Consider the following 23,640-nt stretch of genomic DNA (forward strand, 5'->3'; position numbering starts at 1 on the left):
CAATGGTTGTGCAGCGATTTGGTTAACTAGAGGGCAATAGACAGGAGACTTTTTTCTGTTCGTTCTGCTGGACATGGTATTTTTAAGGTTTTGAGGTTTTCATAATAGAAATAGATTATTAGATAAACAAAGCTTGGGAAGAATAAAGGAAAATCAAAGTACTGTCCATGGTTTTTACCTTCATTTTACATTTACCATGCGTGATAAACCGTATTTCAATCTTGTCTAAAACCAGCCGTTGCAGCATCTCTTAGGCTACTTGGAAAAGAAACTACAAAGTAATACTAATAAAAATATTGTAATCAGTAGGAAGCAAGTAGAGAACTGTAATTAAATGATCATGCTTTAGATGGCTTGACAGATTTTCTACAAAGTCATTGTATTAAAGCAATTTTCCATTCTAAGCCCCCAAAACCAAATCGCTTTACTTGTTACTTAACAGATGACTTTTGAATGATTATGCAAGCTTTTAGCTAAGCCGGTAATAATGGCATAAGTAACTCCCCTTATCTTACCACTTTCTTTTATTGTCCTTGTTCTTATCTCTAAATGCTACAGGGGGATGATGATTGCCCATTAACCTTTCGGCCTGCAGAGTCTACAGAAATAACTGGGCTTCATGCTCCATCTTCTAAACAAAGGTGTAGTAGCTGGAGACCCCAGAGCATCCGCTCGAGCTGCAGATTTTCTATATTTCCTGCCACTTCCTCCATCCCACGTGCATTCTTCAGTCTTACCTAGACTTTTGGTTCTGCAAGCAGGCAGATAAATTTAAGGGAAATTGCAGTTTGACACACACTTACCCTTAGATGACTTCCTTTCTGTCATGTTTTGGTTCAAGTCCTTTACACAACTGCCGTGAAGATAGCTGTGGCCTGCAGACCACAGTAAGAAATGGAGAAATTCCATCAGCTTAAATCATCCTGGGCATCTTGACGCTTCTCAGGGAAGAAAATAAGTAGTAAGAACATTTTCAGATATCATTTCAGTCTTACCAAAACAAAACTTTTCTTGGGCTTAGTACTCTGAAAGTTTTATTTTAGAACTACATGAACGATATGAAAAATCACAGTGAATAGAAAAGACCAGAAAAACAAGCACTCTGCATGCAGAGAAGCCGTAATTGCTAAAACCTGTATCAAACCCATGTTGAATTTAGCGTTAAATTACCACACGGAACTTACGACTTTAAAATTTTCCATAATTTCAAGTCTACCTTGTCCCCTGTTTGCCTTGCTGTCCAAGTTCATGTTGCCAGAGAATCAGTAAATACGATGGCAAATCACCCAGACTACAACTATTTTCCCCTCATCAATCAAGCTGCTCGCGTCGCCCGTTTGCTGCTAACCATTAACGAAGCTCACCCGTGCACCCACGCCACGCCACCGCTTTGTTGAAAGCAGAGACACATTTTGGCTCATGGCTCTTGAGAATGGGGGGGTGACAAGTCCTTGCACCCTCCCGCTGTTCTTGCTTCTAACGCCAGTGAAAAGCGAGGAAACGTGGCGAGACTTCCACGCTGTTTTTCGGGCTGCCACTCGGTATCTTTGGATGGTGTCTGGAACTGCACACAAGTGTTTAATTAGGTGATGATTATGAACGCTTCTTAGTAACGCAAGGGACAAACGCTGCTTCTCTTTGCTGGTTTTAGGATTACTCCAGTGAGAAGCCGCGATGAGCCTTGTCCTGTGCTGGAGGAACTAGCCCACCACGGTTTGGGGCTGTAGTAACCCTGCTCCCGAAGGCCAGCGGGCGCCTGAGCTGTGGATATTCGGCAGATCTAACCAGTAAGTGAATATTTAAGATGAGTTAGGTCCTACCTATAGATACGTACAGCAGGTTGGTTAAATATTAACATGGTTGTTAAGGCTGGAGGCTGCTTAATACGTTGACACATTGATGATGCCCGCGGCGTCCCCTCAGTCGGGCAGCGGGTTTATCGCTTCTGAGCCCAGCGGAGCCGGCAGCCGCGGCTCGGGCAGCGCTCCTCGCTGCTGCAGAGCCCCTGCAGAACCCTGCCCTTCCGACCCGGCTGGACCCGGGCGAGGCGGCCCGGCCCTGCCGCCCCCACGGGCACCCGTGTCTCCCCAAAAAGCCTCGAGTTCTGGGAAAAGGAGCGGGGAGCCAGGCTCCAGCCGCTCCCTGCAGGGCCGAGCTGCGGCGGAGGAGGCGGCACAAACGGCGGCCGAGGCCCACCGGGAATGGGGAATGGGGAGAGGGGGCTGGGAATGGGGAGCAGGACTGGGAACGGGCAATGGGAACGGGGAACTGGGAAATGGGAAACTGGGACCAGGAAATGGGAACGGGGAATGGGAAATGGGGAATGGGAAACTGGGACTAGGAAATGGGAACAGGGAACGGAAGTGGGGAAAGGGAAATGGGAAACGGGAACAGGGAGTGGAACTGGGGGGTGGGAAACGGGAATGGGAAATGGGGAGCGGGAATGAGAAATGGGGAATGGGGAATGGGAACAGGGAACGGGGAAGGGGAACGGAAACGGGGAGTGGGAAATGGGGAATGGGAAATAGGGACCGGGAAATGGGGAATGGGAAACAGGAAGAGGGAAGAGGGAACAAGAGACAGGGAATGGGAACCAAGGAATGGGAAATAGGAATGCAGAACAGGGAATGGGAAACGGGGAATAGGACCGGGGAACAGGAAGCGGGAAATGGGGAATGGGAAATGGAGAAAGGGAAACGGGGAACGGGAGTGGGGAATGGGAAACTGGGAATGGGAAATGGGAACAGGAAACAGGGACCGTGGAATAGGAATGGGACAGGGGAACGAGAATGGGAAACTGGGAACGGGAACCGGGGAGTAGAGAATGGGAAACTGGGAACAGGGACCGGTAAACGGGAAATGGGGACCGGTAAACGGGGAGCGGCGGCCGCAGCCGCCCCCCCGCCCATTGGCGCAGCCGTTGCCGTGGGAACAGGCCCCGCCCACGCGCGGCCTCGCACTCTGGCGCCCCTAGGCCGGCGGGGGCGGGAGAGGCGAGCGGGAGGGTTCACATCCGGGGGACGGGGCGGGCAGGCCCGCGGCGGCAGCGTCCGGCGACCCGGAAGCGGATCGCGGGGGCTCTTGGGAGTTGTAGTCCGAGCCGCGGCGGACCGGCGCCAGAGAGTTGGTTGTGAGGAGGTCGGTGTCGGGGAGCGGGACCGGCGCCGCTCCGCCCGCGGCGGGCGTGGGGGGGGCTCGGGCTGCGCGGTGCGTGGAGGGGCCACGGCCCGGAACCCGCCATCCAGGCCCCGCGGGGACCGCGGCCTGAGGAGGGAGAGGAAGGGGGAGGATGGCTGCGAGCCGTAGCCGGGCGGGTGGTGGCGGCGGCGGGACCGAGGCGGTGGCGGGGCCGAGCAGCGCGGAGCTCCGGGGAGAGGGGCGGGGGGGGAGAGGGCACCCAAACCCGGGCGCGGAGCCCGCCCAGCGGGGCGGGAGCCCCGGCCCGCGGGAAGGGGCCGTGCGGGGGCCTGGGCCTGTGCGGCCGGAGGCGCGGGGCGGGGATGCTCCGCGGTTCGGGCACCGGCCGTGCGGGGAGCCGGGGCGCGGGCGGCTCCCGGCGCTCCTCGGCAAAGCGGCGGGGGCGCGGGGCCGGCCGGGACAGCCCCCGGGTGTCTTTCCTCTCGGGTCCCGGGCGAGCGGCCGGCAGAGAGAACCCCGCTTCGGGAACTGGCCCGGGGATGGCCGGGGAGCCGGGCTCCGCACCGTTTTCTGCTCTCTGCCGTGGGGAAGCCTTTGCTCCTGTTACTCTTCTCCAGCACGGCTCGCAACCCTTTTCTTAGTTTTGTCTCTCCCTTACCTTCCTACAACTTCCTCTGTTGTCACTAGCGGCACCATTTTTTGCCCCCGTGGTCTTTGGAACTCTGACTCCGGGTTGCCTATTAAGTCCACAACGCTTGATCTCCTGAGCAGGGGTGCCCAGTAGCATCCGACGCCCAGTCCTACTTCTAGCACTTTATTGTCCCCCCTTCCAGCTTCTCACAAGTTCGGCAACGGGTATCTTACAGAATTAGGATTGGTGAAGAAAGGCTTCTTGCACAGATCCATCCCTTCTTTGGCCCAAACAGTAGAAAGTCAAACTGTTCTGCTTTGCGTGGACCCAGGTGTAGGTGATCCTTGAGGGTGAATGATATGTAGGACAACACAATTTCTCCTTTGTTCTCACAACAAAGCACTTGGGGCTGTACCTCTTTGTACACTGCTGGAATATCACCATAGACAATAATCAGAAATCCTGTGATATTCATTGCATCTTGATGGACTTTCTTCTTGCGGATGTGGTTTCTCCTCATATGTGCATGTCGCTATTTTCAAGTGGATCAAGGAAACCTGACAAAGACCCAATTCCCAGGCCTTTGAGATTTTATCTAAAAGTTTCCAGTGCCACATTCACTGGTTTCACTCTTTGCCTTTGCAGCAGGAGCATTAAGGCTATTGTTCACAAACTTTCAGTCTCCCTTTTGCCATCTGGGATTCTAGTATTTTGCCAAGTGTGAGGCATGAAGCGCTCTGCAGTCTGATGGCATCATTGTGCACGATTGATTCTCGTTCCGCAATGTACCATTTCCTTGTCTGTAAGAGTTCTGTGTCATTGTGTTCTACTTCTTCGTAAATCCAGTGTCTGATGAGGCTCCACATCTCTCTCCTATCATCAGAGCCTGACAAAGTATATTTTGAATCTTCCAGAGTGTCCTTCTTTCAGTGATGTTCGTGCATCCCCTTCGTTTCCATGAACGATGAAGCAGCTGCTGTAGTTGGACACCTTTTTTTGCTATCGGGATCTTCAGCAACAAAAACCTGTGATTTCCACCAGGCTGCTGGCTGGGCTACAACTGATTCCCAGTTCAGGATCCTCTGTGTGCAGATCACCAGATCTGGTCCTGAGTAATCCAGTGATGATGCTGCAGGGGCTCATCTCTTAATGACCTGTACCTTAAACCTAAGCTTATCTATCCAAGCTCTTCGCTCTCTGCTTTAACCACGTTCCTAGTGGATGCTCAAGCTTTACTTTAATTCCTCCATGTAATTTAGAAGGGATCCCTCATCAGTGGGATTCTGTTAACGGACCTCAGCTGGGTTGTTTCATCTCTCTGTGCCTTTCTTCTCTTCCCTGGCCTATCCCCACTCCCACCCAGTCTGACTCTAGCTCTTTTAGCCTTGGGGCTGCTACTGGTTGCACAGTCAGGGTCCCTGTCTCAACTGGGGATCTACAGGCACGATTATAAATAACAGCTTTGTTAGAGTCTTGCTCGTCAATGGGCCTCTCAGTTGTTAATCTTGTAAGGTCATCATGGAGGGTTTTCAGGTTTGTTTTCTTGGTCTTGAGCAGAAAAGACCATTTGCTTCAACTTCATCTTGCATTTATTTTCAGAAGTGCCCTCTGCCCATCCCAATGTAGGTGAGATGTTCTTTGTTGTCTTTTCCACTAATCTCTGCTCTGTAGGTAAGCCTTGCAGTGTAACTCCCTGAATGGTACGCTGCCCCAGGAAGCTGTTGCAGATTAACTTCCCCGTAATCTCTGGAATACGCTCAATCTGTCTGCAAGCAACAGCTTCCCCATTTTTGTCATGCTTAAAAATTTGAGAGGAAGGTGCGGCCAACACCTCCATGACTTAGATTTAAGGATATATTGCAGCATTCCCTGTCATACTCCCGGTTGTCTCTCTTCAGTGATTTGAGTGTTCGAGGACTTACTCTCTTGTGTCAGAGTAATATCGGACTCGTGTAATTTATCAGAAATACTGCTGGCTTAAAGATGGTTTGTACCTTGACTGAGCTGATCCCTGCATGAAGGGGGCACAGGACTGTGATGTGGTCTGCTCTTTGCACTTTCAATTTGCATTCCACCTGTGACTTGGCTCCACAGTTGAATGCTTCAGCCTTAAGAATCTTGTTTGACTACCACAAAAGAGTTTTCTAACTTTGTTCACTGCACTGAGTTAGTTGTACCAAGGATGCTTCCCTCTGCCAAACTTGGCAATTACTACAGCATGTATGGTTTTTAATTTTTAAAGAAGTCAAATAACTGGTTTTTTATTTAGTTAGTTATTGAAAAAGACAAAGTGTAGACTTGTCAGCAGCACCAGGGTTGTTTTTACGTGCCTGTAGGGAGGTGACTTGCTGAACGAGGTGTCATGTCCATATAGTTCTGTTCTGAAAGTGGTGTTATTTTAGGCCCTGTTTGCTGTTGCTGAAGTAAGTAGTAATTTTATCATTAGTTTCGCCAAAAACAAAAGTGAATCATTTGAAAGCATAATAATTGTAGGATATTAATTGTGTGCATAGGAATAGCCATTAATATGGATAGTTAGCTTTGTGTTAATGAGGACCTTCACCCATCTCATCCAAGTTTGTTAGAAAGCTCCTGTTATTCTGTTATCAAGAATGCCTAAGATGTGTTTAATATTTGGCATGACAGATGAAGCACCCCAAAATTAAGTTGATTGGGTTTTTTTTCCTTATTTGAGTGAAAGCTATTTTAACAAGGAATTAAAATAGGAAGTTTAACATAGTTTCATCAAAGAACATTATCAAAATTACATCTCTCTTGGTTTTCTTTAAAAAGGGGGAATAATGGCAGTAGTCTACCTACTTCTGGTGTTCTGACTTAAAAAAGTTTTTTAAAAAAATCCCCAAATCAGTATTGCCAGAGACAAAGCGCTTCCAAAACCTACAAACTGCAGGTTGAGAAGACACTTCCTCCCTTTGAGTGCAGAGCAGCCGGTTCTAACGGGGTAGCAAACAGTGCACGCACGATTCAGATGAAATGGGCAGAATATAAACACCAAGGTGAAGTTTGTTGAGGACTATCAGGTTTGTCTTGTGCTAAAGACAGCTGGTTTCAGGAGCGCTCAGCACTGGAACCATCTCAAAGGAAATACTAATTCTAACTTCCTGTTTCTTTTTGCTACCTCTTGCTTTCCTAGGAATCAACCCTTTTCACTGTGATGGAGATGTTCTCGCTGAATTCCCTTAAAGGTAAGGACCTGAGACAATCTTCAATTTACCTCTTATTTTTTCCTTTGTTCAGAGATTTAATACTATAGCAGATTGATGAAGAAAACTAATTTGTAAGAAACAGTACTATCCTCCTCTTTGCTGGATAAATGAGAGGTTTGTCCTACAAATGTCTTAGACTTCCTTCTCAATGCACTGGGGACAAAAAAGGAAATTGAGATGACTATACCCTAACTAGCAATAGCTGTGTAGTGTAGGATGCTAATTTTTATCTTTGAGAGACACTTCATTTCTGAGGGGAGCCCAGTGTGCAAAACTTGTACTTTTAAGTGTAAATTGAGAGTGATTGTTGTAACTACTGTAACTCCGTTCTGCCTTGGTTAGTGTAGCACCTGATCTAAGTGTAGCAGGTAAACTCCCTTACAGTAAGTACCAGAGTATTTCAGGGAAGCAGCAGGATTTGGAAGGGGAGCAGACCTGGTGTGTTAGCCGATAGATGACAATGTAGCCTTGTTTGCTATTTAGCTTAAAGGCTTTTTTTTCCCTTTTAATTTTACCCTCCTAAACATACCTGCATCTTTTTGTACCAGTTCAGTAAGTGCTTTCTCCTTGGTGTTTGCATACTTTATTAAATCTGTCAACTGTTACCATGCCCTTTTTCTTTCTGTCACTGCTTTGCCAACCTCTTTCTTTCGACCACATTTTTTCATAAGAAATCCCTCCAGTCACTGGCTGGTTTTTCTTTTCTTCTGTTGTTCTCTTCTGAAGTCTGTTACGTGGCCTTAAAGTAAGGTGCATAGAATGGAATAAAATAGTCCAGCTACGGCTGAACCAGTGACAGATCCCTGCCTGCTGTCTCAGGGAAGTCATGCTTGTGCTTTAGCGCTTGGGGAACGCGACAGTGTACCAGCCATTCTTGTAACGCTGCCATGCTGCTGAGTCACCAATATTGTGGGTTCTGTATTTAAAACAAAAATTCCCAGAATGCTTTATATGCCCAGACGTTAATTATGTACGAAGTCATTTTAGTTGGGAATAAAACCCCTCTCATCTGTCAAATAGTGTGACCTGGGTTGGAGCCCGAGAGAGCGAGGAGGAGCCTTTCCTGTGAGGGCTAGTGGTTTGTCATGGCCAGACTGGGTTTGGGACTCCGGGTGCTGCAACTCTCGTGCTCTGGGCGAAAAGGAAGTCTTTAACATAACGTGGCTTGTTAACGAGCTTCTGCATAGCGCTGCTGCCTCTGCAAAGGCTTGGCTAGACAAGATGAATTAACCACAGCTCATCGAAGTGAGCCTAACTGGCAAAGCCTGGGAAGATGGCCCTAAGCGATTATTTATATTCTGTTTAACGCTCATCTCTGCAAAATAAAGATATTTGGATTGACTATGTGGAATCTGTGACTTCTGGAATTTTTTAATAAATTGAGTCTTAACTATTTTTTCTGTGCTCATAAGATAATTTTTATATCATTATGGTGACAAACCACTAGCCCTACTCATGTCTAACCTTTCCATTCACCAGCACACTGTCTTTCAGCATCTTCTTCCAGATTTCTGTTTCCCGCTGACTGTGCATTTCCAGGAATTTCCCCAGACATGTACTTTATTTATCTGTTTTCTTTTGTTTGTTTTGCTTTTAACCATTGTGGTCTCCAGCCATGGTTTTCATCTACTTGAGGCTCTTGCTACCTCTTCCGTTTCTTCTCTGATGTTCATGACTTGAAACATCTTAGTAGCTGTGATTTTTTTTTTTTTTTTTTTTTTTTTTTTCCTTCCTTCACTGCTGGACAGTTTATTACCTCATCTAGATCTTGGGAAAATGCTAAATAAACCAGCAACTATATCAAGTTAAGTAGTTTCACAGTAGATTTGTCTTCCCAGGAGGCTGTATCAATGTTCATGTACTCTTCCCACCACCCTTTTTTCCTAGTCCTCCTTGAAGCTTTTGTTTCCAAACCAGCTGAAATATATTTCTGAAAGTAAGAGTTTGTGCAATCCGCTATCAAAAGATTTACATATAATTAATTTCCTTAAATTGAGTGACTTGTCTGGCAAAATTGTTTTCCTTTTAGTGGACCAATGCTCTTAAAATTTGTAATCTAAGTGTTTATAATTAGAGTCATGTCTTTCAAAAAAATAAAAGCAGCCTTTTTTGTATCTTCTGAGGCTGCTTCAAGTTCTGGGGATTTTTGTTTGGTTTTGGGTTTTTTTAGCAAAAAAATTACACAGACATCACTAGCTAATTCACAGCAGTTCTAAAAGGTATGCATATTGGAAAAAGCAAATCTGGTGTAATAAGATTTTTTTTTTTTTTGAGTGTTCATGTATACTTTCCAAAGTTGTTTTTTTTTACACAGGATTTTGTTTGATAAGTTTCCACTTCTTGAACCTCTTCTTATGGAATACAGGCTTCATAAAACTTAAGTGTACAATTATGTTAGTTAATCCTTTTGTGACTTATCAAAGATTTCTCTGATTTAAAAACAAACAAAAAACCCCACCACCCTTCCAAAACAACCAGAATACTTACTGAGTAATAAGCTATTTGACATAAAAATGATACCCTGGGTTAAAGAAACACACAACTTAGTGGTAGTCCCAGGTGTACGCTGTGGCCAGAGATCATAAAATTTTACATATATTAATCACTTAGAAAAAGAATTCAGACTAAAAAAAATAATTAAAAAATCTGTAGTGTTTGAATTTCAACCAGCACTACAGCATTGAGAACTTTATGCCTCTGATATTAAATAATTTGTATAGAACCAAGTAACACAGGAGTTGACTTCAAGGAGAGAGAAGTGTGTAAGAAGGGGAAGTGCTGCCTAATTGACTTAAAAGTTTTTGAGTGTTTATCTCAAATGTTAGTAAACAATGGGCTGCAAGTGGACTTTTAGTAACTTACTTGAACATGAATTACCTAGCCTGCACCTGTGTGTGTCAGGTGGTGTGTATGTGTAGCTGAAGACCAGAAACTCGAAATGACTTTCAGGTTCCAGGGCAGTTTCTGAATTTCCCATTCTGAATCATTCTTGCGCTCACTTGCATTAAAGCAATCAGGAAGATTGCTTTCCTGTAAACGTGCAAGGACTGCAAGAAATGCAGGCAGTAGTGAAACCAAGGGCAGTCAATGGCTGTTGAAAGCGTAGTAAAAATTGCATGGGTGTTTTTTCCCCTCTAATTAGAGAAGGTTAGTAACGATTCTAAAATAAAATCCGTATTTGGAGGCCCGGCCTCTGGATTGTGTTTGCGGTATCATCACCAGGTTGCTCAGATCTGGGGAGCAAATGAGTCACCCCTTTGTGGTAAAGCTTCTGTGAGTGTGTATGCAGGCATCCTATTTTTGGGGGGCGGGTCGTGACACCCCCACGATGTTCTCCGACCCGTATCCGTATGGCGTGACGTACCGTCGGCGTACGAGCGCGCGCTTTGGCTTGCCGTGTCGTCCCTGCGTGATGCGCACAGGCCAGGAGGACAGAACTCCGGGCAGGGCTGGTAGAGCGCAATCACGCAAGTGCAGTTGATATTTTTTTTAAAAGAGGAAGAAAATCTCTCAGCTGGTTTAAAGCTTCAGCGGGCGGTGCGAGTCCCCTGCCTTCCCACGGCGGCTGGCACCTGGCAGGCAGGAGCCCGGTAAAGTTTTGCCGCGCTCTGCCTCCACGTGTTCCGGCAGGCACGCGAAAGCAGGTTTTCTTTTTTTTTTGTTTTTGCTTTTTTTTGGTGGGGGGGGGCTGTGTCAAGGCAGTCCCCACGCAGCGTCCCCCCACGCCACCCGGGGATCTCCCACCCGTGGGCTCAGCGTCGTGCCCCCCCCCCCCCATTTAAAATTGAGGGGGTGCAGAACTCGGGTCCTCCTGGCCGCTGGGGGGCGCTGCGGCGCTTTCCCGCCGGGCCGCCTGGCTGCCCGCGCCCTGCCTGAAGCCGGCACCGGGCAACCCTCAAGATGGCGGCGCTGGGTTTGCTGCTGCAGGCGGCGGCGGCCTGTGGCTCGGCCGGGCCGCTCCGCCTCTGCCGCCGTTACCGGGCGGCACCGGGGACGCGCGGGCTCTGCAACCGCCTGCCGGCTCCCGAGAACCCCGAGGAGGAGTCGGGCGCCGAGGAGGAGGACGCCGCCGCCGCCGCCATGGTGAAGGGTGAGCCGGGGGGCGAGGCGATGCGGCGGGGGCGGGCGGGCGGAGGGGGGGGGGGGGGGAAGCGGTGGGGGGAGGAACCGGCGGTTCCCCCGGGGTGCGCGGCCCGGCTCTCGGCAGCCGGCCTCGCACGCAGCGGAAGGGAGGAGCGAGCCCCGCTGCCCGGTGCTGGGAGGAGGGAACGTGAGCGCGCCGAACGTCCCTCCCCCCCGCGCCTGCAGCCGGGCCGCGCCGCCGGCCTGGGCTAGGCCGCATCGGGCCCCCCGTCAGCGCCCGCTTTCCCCGTCCCCGCCGGGCAGGGGCGGCCATCGCGGGAGAGCGGCCCGGCCTTGAGCCACCCTGCCCCGGGGAAAGGGCTTCCCTCGCCGGGATGCGCGGCAAGGGAGAGGAACCGGCGAGCTGCGGCGGTGTCTGCACGCATGGCTGCGCCGCTGCCGCAGGTAACGGGCCGGTCGCGGTCGGGGGAGGGAGCGGGGCAGAGGGGCCGGGGGCTCCGGTAACCGCCGCCGGGCAGCGAGGGCCGAGGCCTTTGTGGCAGCCCCTGCCGCGCTGCGCCGGTGCGCGACGCTCTTTGTTGGCGGGGAGAGTTGGGTTTCTCCAGAAAACAGAAAAAAAGGGGGTGCGGAGCCCTTCGGCTCAAGGTCGCCGGTTTGAAGCCGGGCCGAGCCAGCCCCGGCCAAAAGTCCTCGCCGCTTCTCATCACCTGCCCGTGGCCTGACGCGAGAGAAAAATCGTAAACGGCTCTTTCGCTAGAAATCCTGATGGATCGAGCACGCCCATCGAGCATCCGCCAGGAAAACTGCTCTGCCGTCGCCGTGCAGCAAGTTCCGTTAGGTCAGAGCTGGAGCACGCTGCGGGAGTGGGCTGCGGGCGGGTTGGAGCGTCGCTTTATCCGCGCTTCGCGTACAAAGGGCTTCGGTCTGCCCTTCCACCGGGTGGTCTTGTGCCTGAGCTGAATGAAATGCCTCTCGAGATACGGACAGCCGTTGTTAATGTAAATCCTGATGTTTGCAGTGTCCGTAAATCTGGGATGATACCTCTGTCTAAAGCTTGGAAGATTTCTCTTTTGGATGTGAGTCCTTCAGCCTACCACAGAGCTGTGTGTGAGAGGACATGGGGTTCAGGTGTTTGAAGGGTAAATGCTTTCCTGCTGTTTGGAAGGAATCGTTACTTTTTTAAAAGAATATTTGAAAGTGTGTTTTCATGTTGTGTTTTGATAATTGCTTTCTGTTAGATTATAAAGTGTGAAGAACACTTCTAGTTTAGAAAGATACAAGTAGTTTTGTGCTGGAGGTTACTGCTTTCAGGCTGTGACTTGAACTACTACATTTTCCCTTTTAGAATCACTGATTTGGTTTGAGTTTTGTTTCTTAGTCAGTAATCTTCCACTTTGGAAAGTTGGTTTATTATTACATAAAAACAACTTTTTTTTTTTTTTCTTCCCCTCATTCTTCTGTGTTCTGTACTTCCTTTCTCCACCCTCCAGTACTTTTTTTTTTTTTTTAAATATTATTTTCTCTCTGTAGTTTCTGAATTCTTTGGGTCTTAGTTCCATTTTCCTTTCAGAGGCTCTGCTGAGCTTTATCTTGTAGTTCAGAGTCAGATAGTCTTTAACTGTTGCATTCAAGCTGTTCAACACAGCAAACTAACACTAAACCACCCCAAATTATTGTTTAATGAGATGGTTGAGGTGTTGCCTGAGAAAAGTAGTAAACCATTTTTTTTTTTTTCTTCCCTCATTTGTACTTCATTCCTCAGCACTTTCTCTAACGTGTTTTTGGAAACTACTTGAGTACTTTTATCTTTGGGCTTCGGTTCACTCGTCCTTCCAATTTGTGTGGTGGATTGACCATGGAAGGCTCTTCTGGTGAGAGTTTGCTGATATTGGAAGATTTATTTCAGATGAGCAAATAAAAAGTTCTCAGGGTCTCGTTGTAAGTCTGCCCTACCTGTGCAGCTGCTACTTGAAGACGTACAGATCATAAAACTCACTTTAAACTAACTATTTATGAGGGGAAGTTCCAAGCCTTCAACTTGTAAGTTGATGTCTTGTTAGCTGTCCTCATTTGACTGCTATTGTTACTAGCCTTGGATACAAATATGGAAAAATCTACTCTGATCTGAGGCCAGTTTAAAAAATGGCAGTATTATTATCTAAGGCTTTGCTTTATTGGACTAGCTGGTGGGATTTTGGAGCGGAATCTGTGAGGAAGAGAGCTTCTCTGCCTGCTCAGCCAGGTCTGTGGCTCTTCTCGCTCGTTACTGAGACTTATGTGATCCTGACCTCTGTTTGCTCTAAGAAAGTCTTTTTCTGAGACTAATTACATTTGCTGTCTCATAGTATCACAGAAGAATTTAGGTTGGACTGACGCTCCGGGTGCCTTGTGGCCTGATCCCCTCTCGGAGCAGGGCCAGCCTGGAGCAGGTTGATCAGGGCTGGGTCCAGTCGAGTAAGGGCAGAGGTTGGCCACTGGGCATTCTCATTCTCTGGTGATCTCGCTTGCTTTTGAAGGGGCCAGTTTTACCAATTTTTAAGTTCATTCTTGTTTAGGGAAGAACCGCATGTAGTTTTTATTACTGTGTATGCTGGAAAGGAGCCTTGGTCAGGGTTGCCAGATGATGGTTTAAAAAAGCCATCCCCAAATCCCCCCAAACTACTATGATTTTGGTGTACTCCAAACTAAACTGCCAGGTGGAACCACCTCTGTCTCCCTCCATCTCTCTGTAGTAGAACATGTCTAGGCTAATTCCTTATGAAATGGATATTATGGAGCCACGGGGCTTTCTTCTTTCCCTGTGAATTTTTGATGTGTTAGGAGCATTCTTCGCTGACTTGAATTTATTACTGCGGGGGCTTATATCTTGGTGAATGTTGTATTTAATAGTTTGTCCTTGCTGCTCATTTGTTGCTTCTCCAGGGATGCTTGTTTGTTCCTTCTCCAGGGAAGAGAATTTGAGTGAAGGTAGAAAGTTGAAATTGATCTAATGCTCCTCTGTCTTCCTTGAACGAGACTGTGGGCCATTTTATTTGTGCTCTTGTTGTACCAAACAGTGTTTTTACTTGTCAGATTTGTTGGGGTTGAGAGGCTTAGCCACTACAGCTGGGAGTTGTTTGTTTTGTTTTGGTTTTGTTTTTTTTTTTTTTTTCCTTTGTGTTGCTTGGAATTATCATAGACTTTCACAATCCAGTTAAGCTAAAGCACTCACTGGTTTTGAGGAACTTAAATTAGTTAATTGGCTTCTTTGATAACTCCACCCTGAAATGTCTGCTATCCAAGGCAGGCTTTTAATGTTCCTTCGTGATCTCGGAGCTGTGGTATGGACATCATACGTGGTTCTGGCGTGATAGGAATTGGATATGAAAATCAACTCTCTTTTGCTTTGGGAGTGTTAGGTTTTACTCCTTGCCTCTGCAGGGCTGTGGCTACCACTTATATGATTCCTACCCAAATATCTCTTCTCAGCAGTAAGAGAACTAAGACACTCTTTGGAGGAAGATGCCAAGAAATCCAATCTGTCAGGGAAGGAAACATTCTGCAAACCCAGTTCTGCAATTTTGGATTGTTTCTTTAAAAGCTGTGAGTGAGGCATGGCTTCATATAAGATAAGATCCTTTCAGCTCTCGAATTTGGGATAAGAATGGGCTGAGGGTAATCCATCAAGCCTTGGAGTCGCTGTTGATATGTCAGATGGTACTGCTGAATATGGCATTGTCAGCTGTGAAGAATACATTGTGTCTCGGTTGGTAATTCAGAGTCTGATCTGCAAGCCAGAACTAGGCTTTGTTATTTAGAGATCCTATTCTTTGCTCTAGAATGGATTAAATATTTAGTCTTCACTGAGGAGTCACCTCAGAATCTGAGAAATCAGCTCTCATTAGGCAATTGCATTTTGTTTTCAGGCATTTAAAAAGAATGTGCTTACTACCTCCACCTGTTACTTATTACAAAATTTCTCAGGTTATTGTTTTTGAAAGAGGAAGCAACTAGAGGCCAAATAATAGAGGCTGGTGCTAGAGGTGTGGTGTGTTTTTGTTGTTTTTTTTTTTTTTTAATTTCTCATTTATTAAGTGAATTTAATAGCGCATTTGGGAATTGTGTTACTACTCCTCCCTCCATGCATCCCAGTGATGTGGAATGGAATAGAACTTCAGAGTGCCAAAATCTTAGTCATTCTTCCAGTTTCCTTGAACTGATCAAAGTCCAAATATAGTGGTGCTTGCTGTAGGAGTAGGTTGAAGTGCCATGTTTGCTGTATAATTACAGAAAATTGGCTTGTAATTCTTTGTTAGGCTGAGACCATTTTCATGCTCTCCTGGCCAATACATAGAATGTAATTCATGGACAAATAGTGTTCATAAATCACAGTACTTCCTGTGTGTTCCTCCGTAATTCTCCAAGAGTTTTGCCCAAGTATATGTGAGAAGCAGCAGCCTGTGGGCTTTTATTATTCTCTATAATGGAAGACACTGGCTGAGCATCATGCATAGGAGAGTGGCAGAAGGCCCATCATGTGTTGCATGGTCTTTTCAACATTGGTGTAGTCGCAGGAGATTGAGCAGGCAGCAGTTCAGTTCATTTTGATGCTGCCCTCTAAATACCACCTTGGCCTCTCCACACCAGGTTGAAAAGTAATGTCAACCTGAGCCAGTTCCAGCTGTGAGTCAGAATTAGACAATTGTCGAATTACAATGCGACCTGTCTTCAAATGATACCCAGCTCTCAACATCCTTATCTCAGGCCACAGAGGTTGTATTTCAGTATCTCCCTGTATATGTTAAGGAACCCAAATTCCTTCTGTATCTGGTCCATTTGGCTTCTGAAAGCGGTTTCTCTGAGATTCAGATGGTTCTTCTACAGTTTGGAGGAAGAAGTTTCACAACTGAGTATCACCAGTAATTATTTTTTTTTTCTGAACTCTGGATCAGCATGCTGGGCTTTTGTTTGTTTGTGGGGTTTTGTGTTTTGGTTTTTTTTTTTTGTTTGTTTGTTTTTTAAGAGGGTGATATGATCAGCAACATGGTTTTTTGCTCTCCTTTACCCAAGAATCCACAGTCTGAAAAGTGTTGGGCCTGTAGTGGTACAACATAACTTTTTTGCCTTCCCTAAAACTCCTGTCATTTCCCCATTGACCAGCTTTCAGGTGAGCCCTCATAACACACCCCCATGACTTCAGTTTTCCCTGGCTGAGCAGTTTCTTGGAGAATCTCTTCCACATGCCTGCAATAGAGCCTTTCTCTTAAATGCTTGCTTTCTTCTCTGGAGCCAGTGACTGTGTATCTTCAGTGTGGCAACACTGCAATCAGGAGGTTTTGGCAAAAAGTCATGGCAGACCTTGGTGATGCTCTGAAGAGTGTGACTGTTGGGTCATTTCTCCATGAATTTGGTAGCTCAACCTGAAATTCCGGTTTCTGGCAGTACCAGTGATCATGTGTTGCTGACTTGACTACTCACTGGTGGCTTAAACTTCTCCTGAAAACCTGTAGAGAATTAGAAGCCTTCTAAAAAGTAGTGCCCAAACCCATGGATGGTCTGCAAGAAGATGAATGAAGTTCTGATTGCCTGGGGAACCTGCGTTTGTCACGTTGAGAAAACGGAGGATCAGAGCCTCTTGGCTGTGCTTGCCGCTGCCAGAATGGCAGCAGTGTCCTCTGCCCTGTTCCCTTGCACTGGTTTGGGGTACCTGCAGGACTGTGCAGTGGCTGATTTACTTCTGAGCCCGGAAAAACCCAGTGTACTCCCTTTTTTCTGGTTTAGCTTTCTGTCAGATTGGGGCTGCAAATCATCGCGCTGAACGTTTGGGTTTGTGCCAGAGCTGGAGCAGTGGTGGTGGTAGAGCCTGGGAGAAGTGGCACCTACCCCTCAGCACAGCAGTGAGCTGTTAGATCTGCCCGTTTGTGGGAACAGTTATCATGTTAAACTTAATCTGAAATCGCTTGGGCTGCAGCTCAAAATAAAGGCTCTCCCCTAGAGTGCCAGATGCGGTGGTGATGCGTGCAAGAGGTGAGTTAGAGCTGCTTCCTCGCCAGCCAAAACTGCTGCTGTTGGCATCAAGAAGGAGGCTGGAACATGAGGTGGGCGTGACATTGCACTTTCTGGGGGCAGTGTGATTTTTTTTTTTTTATTATTATTATTATTTTTTTAAATGAGTGATTTGAATTGATCATTATATCCCCTTCGTGCAAGCGCCGTAGCCTGAGCAGCATTTCTCAGCTGCCGGGGCAGGGGACCTGTGCTCAGCTAGCTGGTCCTGCCTGCCACCAGCGCCTGCCGCCGCAGGCACTGCTGCTTGCCTTCCTGCTTGAGCTGGTTTAGCTCCAAAGACTGCGCTGGCAAACTGCTTTCCAGGGGGGTTCTCTGAGCAATTTCATACAAAACCATATTCCCAACCGCTAACCAAGCCATCTCGATAAATTCAGGGAGAAGTCCCCAGGTGTTATTTTGCGTTGCTACCAATGGCTGGATCCAGTGTGTAACTTTGGACGTTGTCAAGACCTTTGATTTAACCTTGAGGTGATCTGCAAGGTTCAGGAGGGGGATGCAAATACCAGAATCTATTCAACATAGTTATTGCTCAGTTCATTTTTGATACCGAAGAATGACAAAGCTGCTTTTACCTCCATAGTGAGGGGGCAGCACCAGCTCCATGTGTTAATCTGGCCTTTGAATTCTGTGCTAGGATTCAGGTTCAACAGGTATACATAGTCTGTTTTGGGTTTTGCCTTTTTTTTTGTTTGTTTGTTTGTTTTGGTTTTGTTTTTTTTTTGTTGATAAGTATTCTCTGGGGGGACAAAAAGTCTTTCCAAACTGTTACATGGCTGTTAGTGTCACTCCATCATGGAGTTTGACTGTCAGTGCTGCTGTTGTAACTAGAGGATATTCATACTTTCAAAAGAGGGGGAAACAATCTGTGCATTTCAGGAGAAGTATGGGGCATAGAGTGTTGTTGGCATTCTGGATTTGCAGTGTCATCTTGCATTTGGAGCTCAGGACACTTTGGACTCCTGTGAACCATTTTGCTGATGTCTGGAGACATTGTAGGTGAACCACTTAATACCTCTGCTTGCTCTGTAACCTTAGAGACATTAATGCTCACAGAGCTGCAGTGAAGCAGGTGTTCTAACATGTCTTTGAACAGGACTGCACAAGAACTTTAAGACATTTAGTTCCTCTGTTGTTTTTTTTCAGATTCCAGAGACTTATTAAAGGAATTTCCACAGCCTAAAAACTTGCTCAACAGCGTGATTGGACGAGCCCTGGGCATTTCTCATGCAAGGGACAAGCTGGTGTACATCCATACTAATGGGCCAAGAAAAAAGGTAATCCTGTAGTGCTGGGAGGTATGTTGCACATAGAGGGGGAAGTGAGCCAAGAATACTGCTAATCCTGGAAGTAACTTTTGAACAGAGAAAATTATAGAAGTGTTTTAATTCCACTTAAAAGTTCCGTGGTAATCTTTCAAAGAAGAAATGTTCTCACTTTTTCCTGTTTCTCTTTGTTTTCACATGCTTTAATAGGTATACAAGTGCAGGTCCTGTCCCTCTCCTTTTGTGTGTGGAAGGATAGAGTTGTTTTCTTTTAAGGAGCTTGCTGTAACATTTTCTCAGCAGAAAGGCACGTAGTCTGTAGTCAGATGTGTTGGGCTATACCCCACTACCCTAGAAAATTAAAAGTTAAATGCTATATTTTAGAGCTAGATTTTATTGTAGAGTCTAATAGAGCTAATGCCGAAGCCTAAAATGTTCAGTTGCAACCGTTTGCAGTGGAAGGAGTCTTCTAATATACTTCAGAGCAAAATGAAATACAGACTCTTTTTTTTTTTTTTTTTTTTTTTTTTTTTTTGTTAAATGAAGCAGAGGAATTCCAAGCAAACAGTTTGCCAAGTAGTTTGAGCACTGACTGGGATGCGAGAGGCCCGGATCCAAATCTGTGCTATAAACTGAGCAGAAGTTCCTAACTGATGGGTGCTCTGTGTCCAAGGGTTTGCCTCCTTTTGAGAGCCATACCAGCTCTCATTCTAGAGCAGAAAGCCCTTCCCAGCTGAAGTTTAACTGTAATGTACATTCCAGGAAAAGATTCAGTTCTGATGGATTAACATTTTCCAATAACATTCTGTCTAAAATTTCCCAGACAGTTTTTATTACCACATACTTTTTAAGCATCCCTGCGTTTTAGGCAATACATTAGTAATGGTTACTTTAGAGTTCCTTTATTATTTGTGTTTCTTGCTTTTTGTTGAGCAGTAGTGCAGTTTCCTAACCTAAATTTTGGAATGCCATGACCAATGCCTTACCACTTTAGTTTGCATAATCAGTTCACATTCTTGCTAACACTTAAATGGATTAAGGTTGAGGATAACTTCAGATCAAACGAAAACTAAACCAGAAACCCAAAAAAGGAGCTCTTGGAGAAAAGGAGAGTTGGATCACAAACAAAACCCCCAAAACCAACCACCCAGAAAAAGTGTGTGGGGACAGAAGGACAGGTAAGAGAACTTGGAGAAGTCTCAGCTGGAGCCAAGCGAGGATTTTTTTGTGAGGACCAAGTAACTTGGCCTTCGTGAGGCAACTTTTTTTTCTCAGCAGGTCCGTGCCTTTTCATGCAGAGCCCCTGGGCAGAATACGTAGCAACTTCCTACAGTAAGATGAGATTCAGATGGCAGGCAGGCAGCCAGCCAGATATAGACTGTTGAAAAGTCAGGAGCCTTTTCTCTAGCCTTATAGGTGGGGTTTTCCCAGCGGACCTAAATGCCACCTTTCATCTTTGCTGCAGAAACAGGAGAGAATTCCTTAGGCATTTCCCTCCTTTGAGCCTTGCAGAAACTCAGCTGCAGCATCTGCAGGGCCAGGAGTAGAACAAGTTCTTGATCTGGAGCAATTTTCTAAAAAGGGCAGGGTTCAGCTTTCAGTATTTTTTTCCCCTCTGCAGGTTTTAAAGCTGCTCTCATCCAGCTCCACTGGTATAAGAGGAGCTCTGGTGACACTGTTAGTTCTCTTAAAAGCAGCACAAACTGAAGGCTGGGTTCCCCCATGCCCGATGAGTACGGTAGCTGCCTGTGAAACTGTAATGCAATATGCTGCTAGTTAAAATTGCAGTTAGAAAGATTTGATTGCCGTTGCAAGTGCAAATGTGTCAGAGAGCACATGTTGCTGCTCAGGCATGGTCTGGTATGCTGCAGTGCACACAGGAGCAGTTCCTCTGAAACAAAATTGTTCTGGTAATGAGCTCTTGGCATGTGATTGCTCTGAGCCTGCGAAGCTCCGGCCCAGAGTACGTGGCACAGTGCTGGAAGTCAGCCTGGCTCAGCCACGCGGCTTCTCTGTGACCGTGGGCACCTCGTATCCCTTTATCAGGTTTTTCTTTCTATGTTACTGGAATGGAGCTTCCCATAAAGGGACCGAACAAGCAGTTTGTGTAGGATTTTCCTTTGTAGTTCTGTTCTTTGCCTGGAGTTCTGATAAGTTTGAGGTAGGCATGCTCCTGGTGGAGGAGAGAGATTGTTTGTTATTCTGTACTGTCTCACTTCACTGGTTGTCTTTGCTTTTCAGAAAGTCACTCTGCATATAAAGTGGCCTAAGAATGTGGAAGTGGAAGGCTATGGGACCAAGAAGATTGATGCCGAGAGGCAGGCAGCAGCTGCAGCATGTCAGCTCTTCAAGGTGAGCTCATGCTCCTCCTTATCTTGAAGAAACAAGCCTTTGAGTGTGCAGGCCTCGTCCGTTTTGGCGATAAAATTTCTGACTTTTACCTCTCTCTTTGCCTGTTCACTTTCTTACCTGGCTTGTCACTTAATCAAGTGTAGAGGGTGAAGTCTTGTGCTGTCTGAGTCTGTTTGAGCTGAAAAGCCCACTTACTTCAGCTGGGCATGATCTCACTAAATTATTTGCATTTTGGTCTTTATTCTTTATGTCCTAGACCTTAATCAGCTTCTATCTTGGTCTCAGCATCCGTGGCAACAATAAAGTGCAGTTTTGTCTTCAGCTCTGCCACTGACCATTGTCTTTAACCTTGAGCAAGCGAGTTTGCTTTTGGAGTTTCCCTTTCATCTACGGAGTAGGAACAGTATCTTCCTACTGAGGAGCCTAGAAAAAAATGTTGTGGCTGCTCTAACAAGACGAGTGCTTTTCGTGATATTCACGCAAATCAAAAGCTGCATTAAGAAATAAGTACTTAGTTTTTAAATTAAGTCTTCACAAGTTAAGAATTGCAGCATGAAAACTAGCAGTTTCTTCAGGTGGCCCCTGTGCTTAGGCTAGTTTCTTTGATCCTGTGATTAGCAAAACTTGTTTCACTGACTGACCTCAGTCCACCTGAAGCATGGTTGGTCCTCATTCAATTAACAGTCACTGGAAATCTATTCTTGTTTTATCCTCACTAGTCGTTATGGAGCGGAAGCATTGTTTCCTGCTTTTTTTTGCGAGCCTGGAAGCTTTCAAAGGCAAAACATTCCTACCTGCACTTGTATTTTTCTCCAAATTTGGGAAATGACTGAACTGTATTTTCACTATAGAACTAAAAATAAAACCAAAAAAACCCCCGAAACCATAGATTCAGCACGCAGAGTTTTGAACTCTGATGCTTTGCCAGCTAAACTTACAACCTAACAGAAGGCCCTCGTGAGGGGATGCCTTGTGCAATCATAGCTATAGAAATAGCTACCAATGCTGCTTTAAATAAGTAGTCACCATTTCAGGAAAATTAGTAGCGTCAAATCGGCACAGAGACTGTCTGAATGTAGTGACTTTGAGTACAGCAGCTAGCAAAGTGAATTCTTGCTGTTTTAGGCACTCCTGCAGCACAGAATAATACAGCCTCGTCTAATATGGGGCGATTGAGAGGCCTAAAGATGCAACTTTTAGTTTATAGCAGTGGTCTGGTCAGACATGGCATGTGTTGCACGCTAGATGCGGCTGGAGCTTCACGTAGGGTTCAGTCTGCCGTGTAGGTGGTAGGCCAACAGTAATTAGAACTACTCTGCTTTAAAAACTACTGGGTTAGGGAGCTCTTACTGCTACTTATACAAATAACTGTTCCTGTGAAAAGAAAGGAGATGAACCATTCCCTGAATTCTTGTCTTACCCCAGATTATACCTGTTTAGACTAGCCTTTCCAAAAAGATGCAGTTCATGCTCTGCGGTGGGTTTTTTCAAAACGTCAGAATGCTAAATGTAGTTAATAGTTTGTAAAATACTGATAGAGCTTGGCCCACCCTTTCTAACAAGCCATATGATGCTAAGCAGTTGTGCTCTGGGAAATGAGGCTGGTGAGCAGATTCCCTTTCTTAAGAAATAATGGCAGGAGGAAAGCATTAAGTTTCTGAAAGTCCCTTTTTCTCTCATATCCCACAGAAAAGGAAGAAATCTCTCCTACGTTTCTCTCCTTTACCAGATGTGTTTTGATTTCCTGCAGCGTTACCTGTACCTGTCATTCCTGCAGCTGACAGTGCCTTTCTCTCGTGCAGGGCTGGGGTTTGCTGGGGCCCAGGAATGAGCTTTTTGATGCTGCGAAGTACCGGCTTCTCGCTGACCAGCTTGGCTGTCCCGACGAGAGGTGGTGCTCGGAGGGCAAGTGGCGCTCCAAGTCCGGACCTTCCCTTGCCGACTTGTCAACCTGCTGGCGACGGATGGAGCCGGATGATTCCATCCAGCCCATGGAACAGGGCAGGATGCCTAAAGCGATGAGGAGAGAAGAGCTGGAGGAAGGGGAGCTAGAGGAAGGGGAGCTGGAGGAAGGGGAGCTGGAAGAAGAAGCAATCGATGTTTCTGATTATCTACCTATGGCACATCAGGATGCTCGAACCCCAGGCAGAGATGCAAGGTACGTCTGCCCTGGTAGCTGCTGATCCAGGGCAGTAAAGAAGAGAGACTTTTCTTTGTAGCTGCTGCTCCCCTGCAGTTCCTCACAGTTGAGCTGCAGCTTCCCACGTTGCTGGTGTGGCCTGCAGATGAGCCAGATGCTGGCTGTGTCCCCTTCTCTGTGGGAGCAGTAGTGGGGCAGCCTGCTCTAGTACCTGGCTCTCATCGCAGGGGAATGCACAGGGGTCTTGCCCTTTGGACAGGCTGCTGCCTACTCCTTACCTGCCGTTCTTACTCTTCTGTGCCTAAAGAGGTTTCTATTCCCAGAAATTGTGCATGTGCACTTAGACGTTTTTTGACCACCCTGGCTTTGAGGGCAATATTCAATCTGCTCCTTTTCATCACCATAGCTGCTTGCTTGACTTCATATTTTATGAGCACAAATCTTTGATTTTTTTTTATTTTTTTTTTTTTTTTAATTGATAGTCAGTAGGATTAAGATCAGTAAGGACCTGGTAGTGGTGGTAGTTTTTAGGGATATTCTTTGGATTCATAATTATTTATTTCTTAAATCTGTTAAAATCTGTTGATGCTGTCTAGTTTGTGGTGCTAGTGTCAATGTTTGATTGCTTTTTAGTAGGTGGCTTTACTGGGCTGGGCGATTGTTCTGTGACTGACAGATTTGAGTAGCCGGATACAGCTTGACTTTTCAGATGACCAAAATTATCTGTGCCTTTACTCGATTTCAGACCTCAGTAGCAGA

At 46.4% G+C, this 23,640-nt stretch overlaps 1 protein-coding gene across 6 annotated transcripts in view; it reads left to right on the forward strand.

Moving 5' to 3' along the window:
* Positions 1 to 1,765: 1,765 nt before the first annotated feature.
* DHX30 (DExH-box helicase 30) overlaps positions 1,766 to 23,640 on the forward strand; it is a 35,738-nt gene continuing 13,863 nt past the window's right edge. The window contains exons 1-5 of one of the 6 annotated variants that reach the window (XM_033001888.2): positions 1,766 to 1,787; positions 6,924 to 6,975; positions 18,271 to 18,401; positions 20,631 to 20,741; positions 22,544 to 22,899. In XM_033001888.2, the coding sequence (XP_032857779.1) occupies positions 6,945 to 6,975; positions 18,271 to 18,401; positions 20,631 to 20,741; positions 22,544 to 22,899 (629 nt within the window). In that variant the 5' untranslated portion in view covers positions 1,766 to 1,787; positions 6,924 to 6,944. Of the gene's footprint in view, positions 1,788 to 3,061; positions 3,139 to 6,923; positions 6,976 to 10,869; positions 11,087 to 11,200; positions 11,524 to 11,836; positions 11,918 to 17,112; positions 17,157 to 18,003; positions 18,120 to 18,270; positions 18,402 to 20,630; positions 20,742 to 22,543; positions 22,900 to 23,640 lie in introns of those variants that run through there. The other 5 variants (XM_042801823.1, XM_033001864.2, XM_042801824.1 and 2 more) reach the window with 5 other exon arrangements.

Source organism: Tyto alba, unplaced genomic scaffold, assembly GCF_018691265.1.
Source record: "Tyto alba isolate M040663 unplaced genomic scaffold, T.alba_DEE_v4.0 Super-Scaffold_38, whole genome shotgun sequence".
Classification (NCBI taxonomy): domain Eukaryota; kingdom Metazoa; phylum Chordata; class Aves; order Strigiformes; family Tytonidae; genus Tyto; species Tyto alba.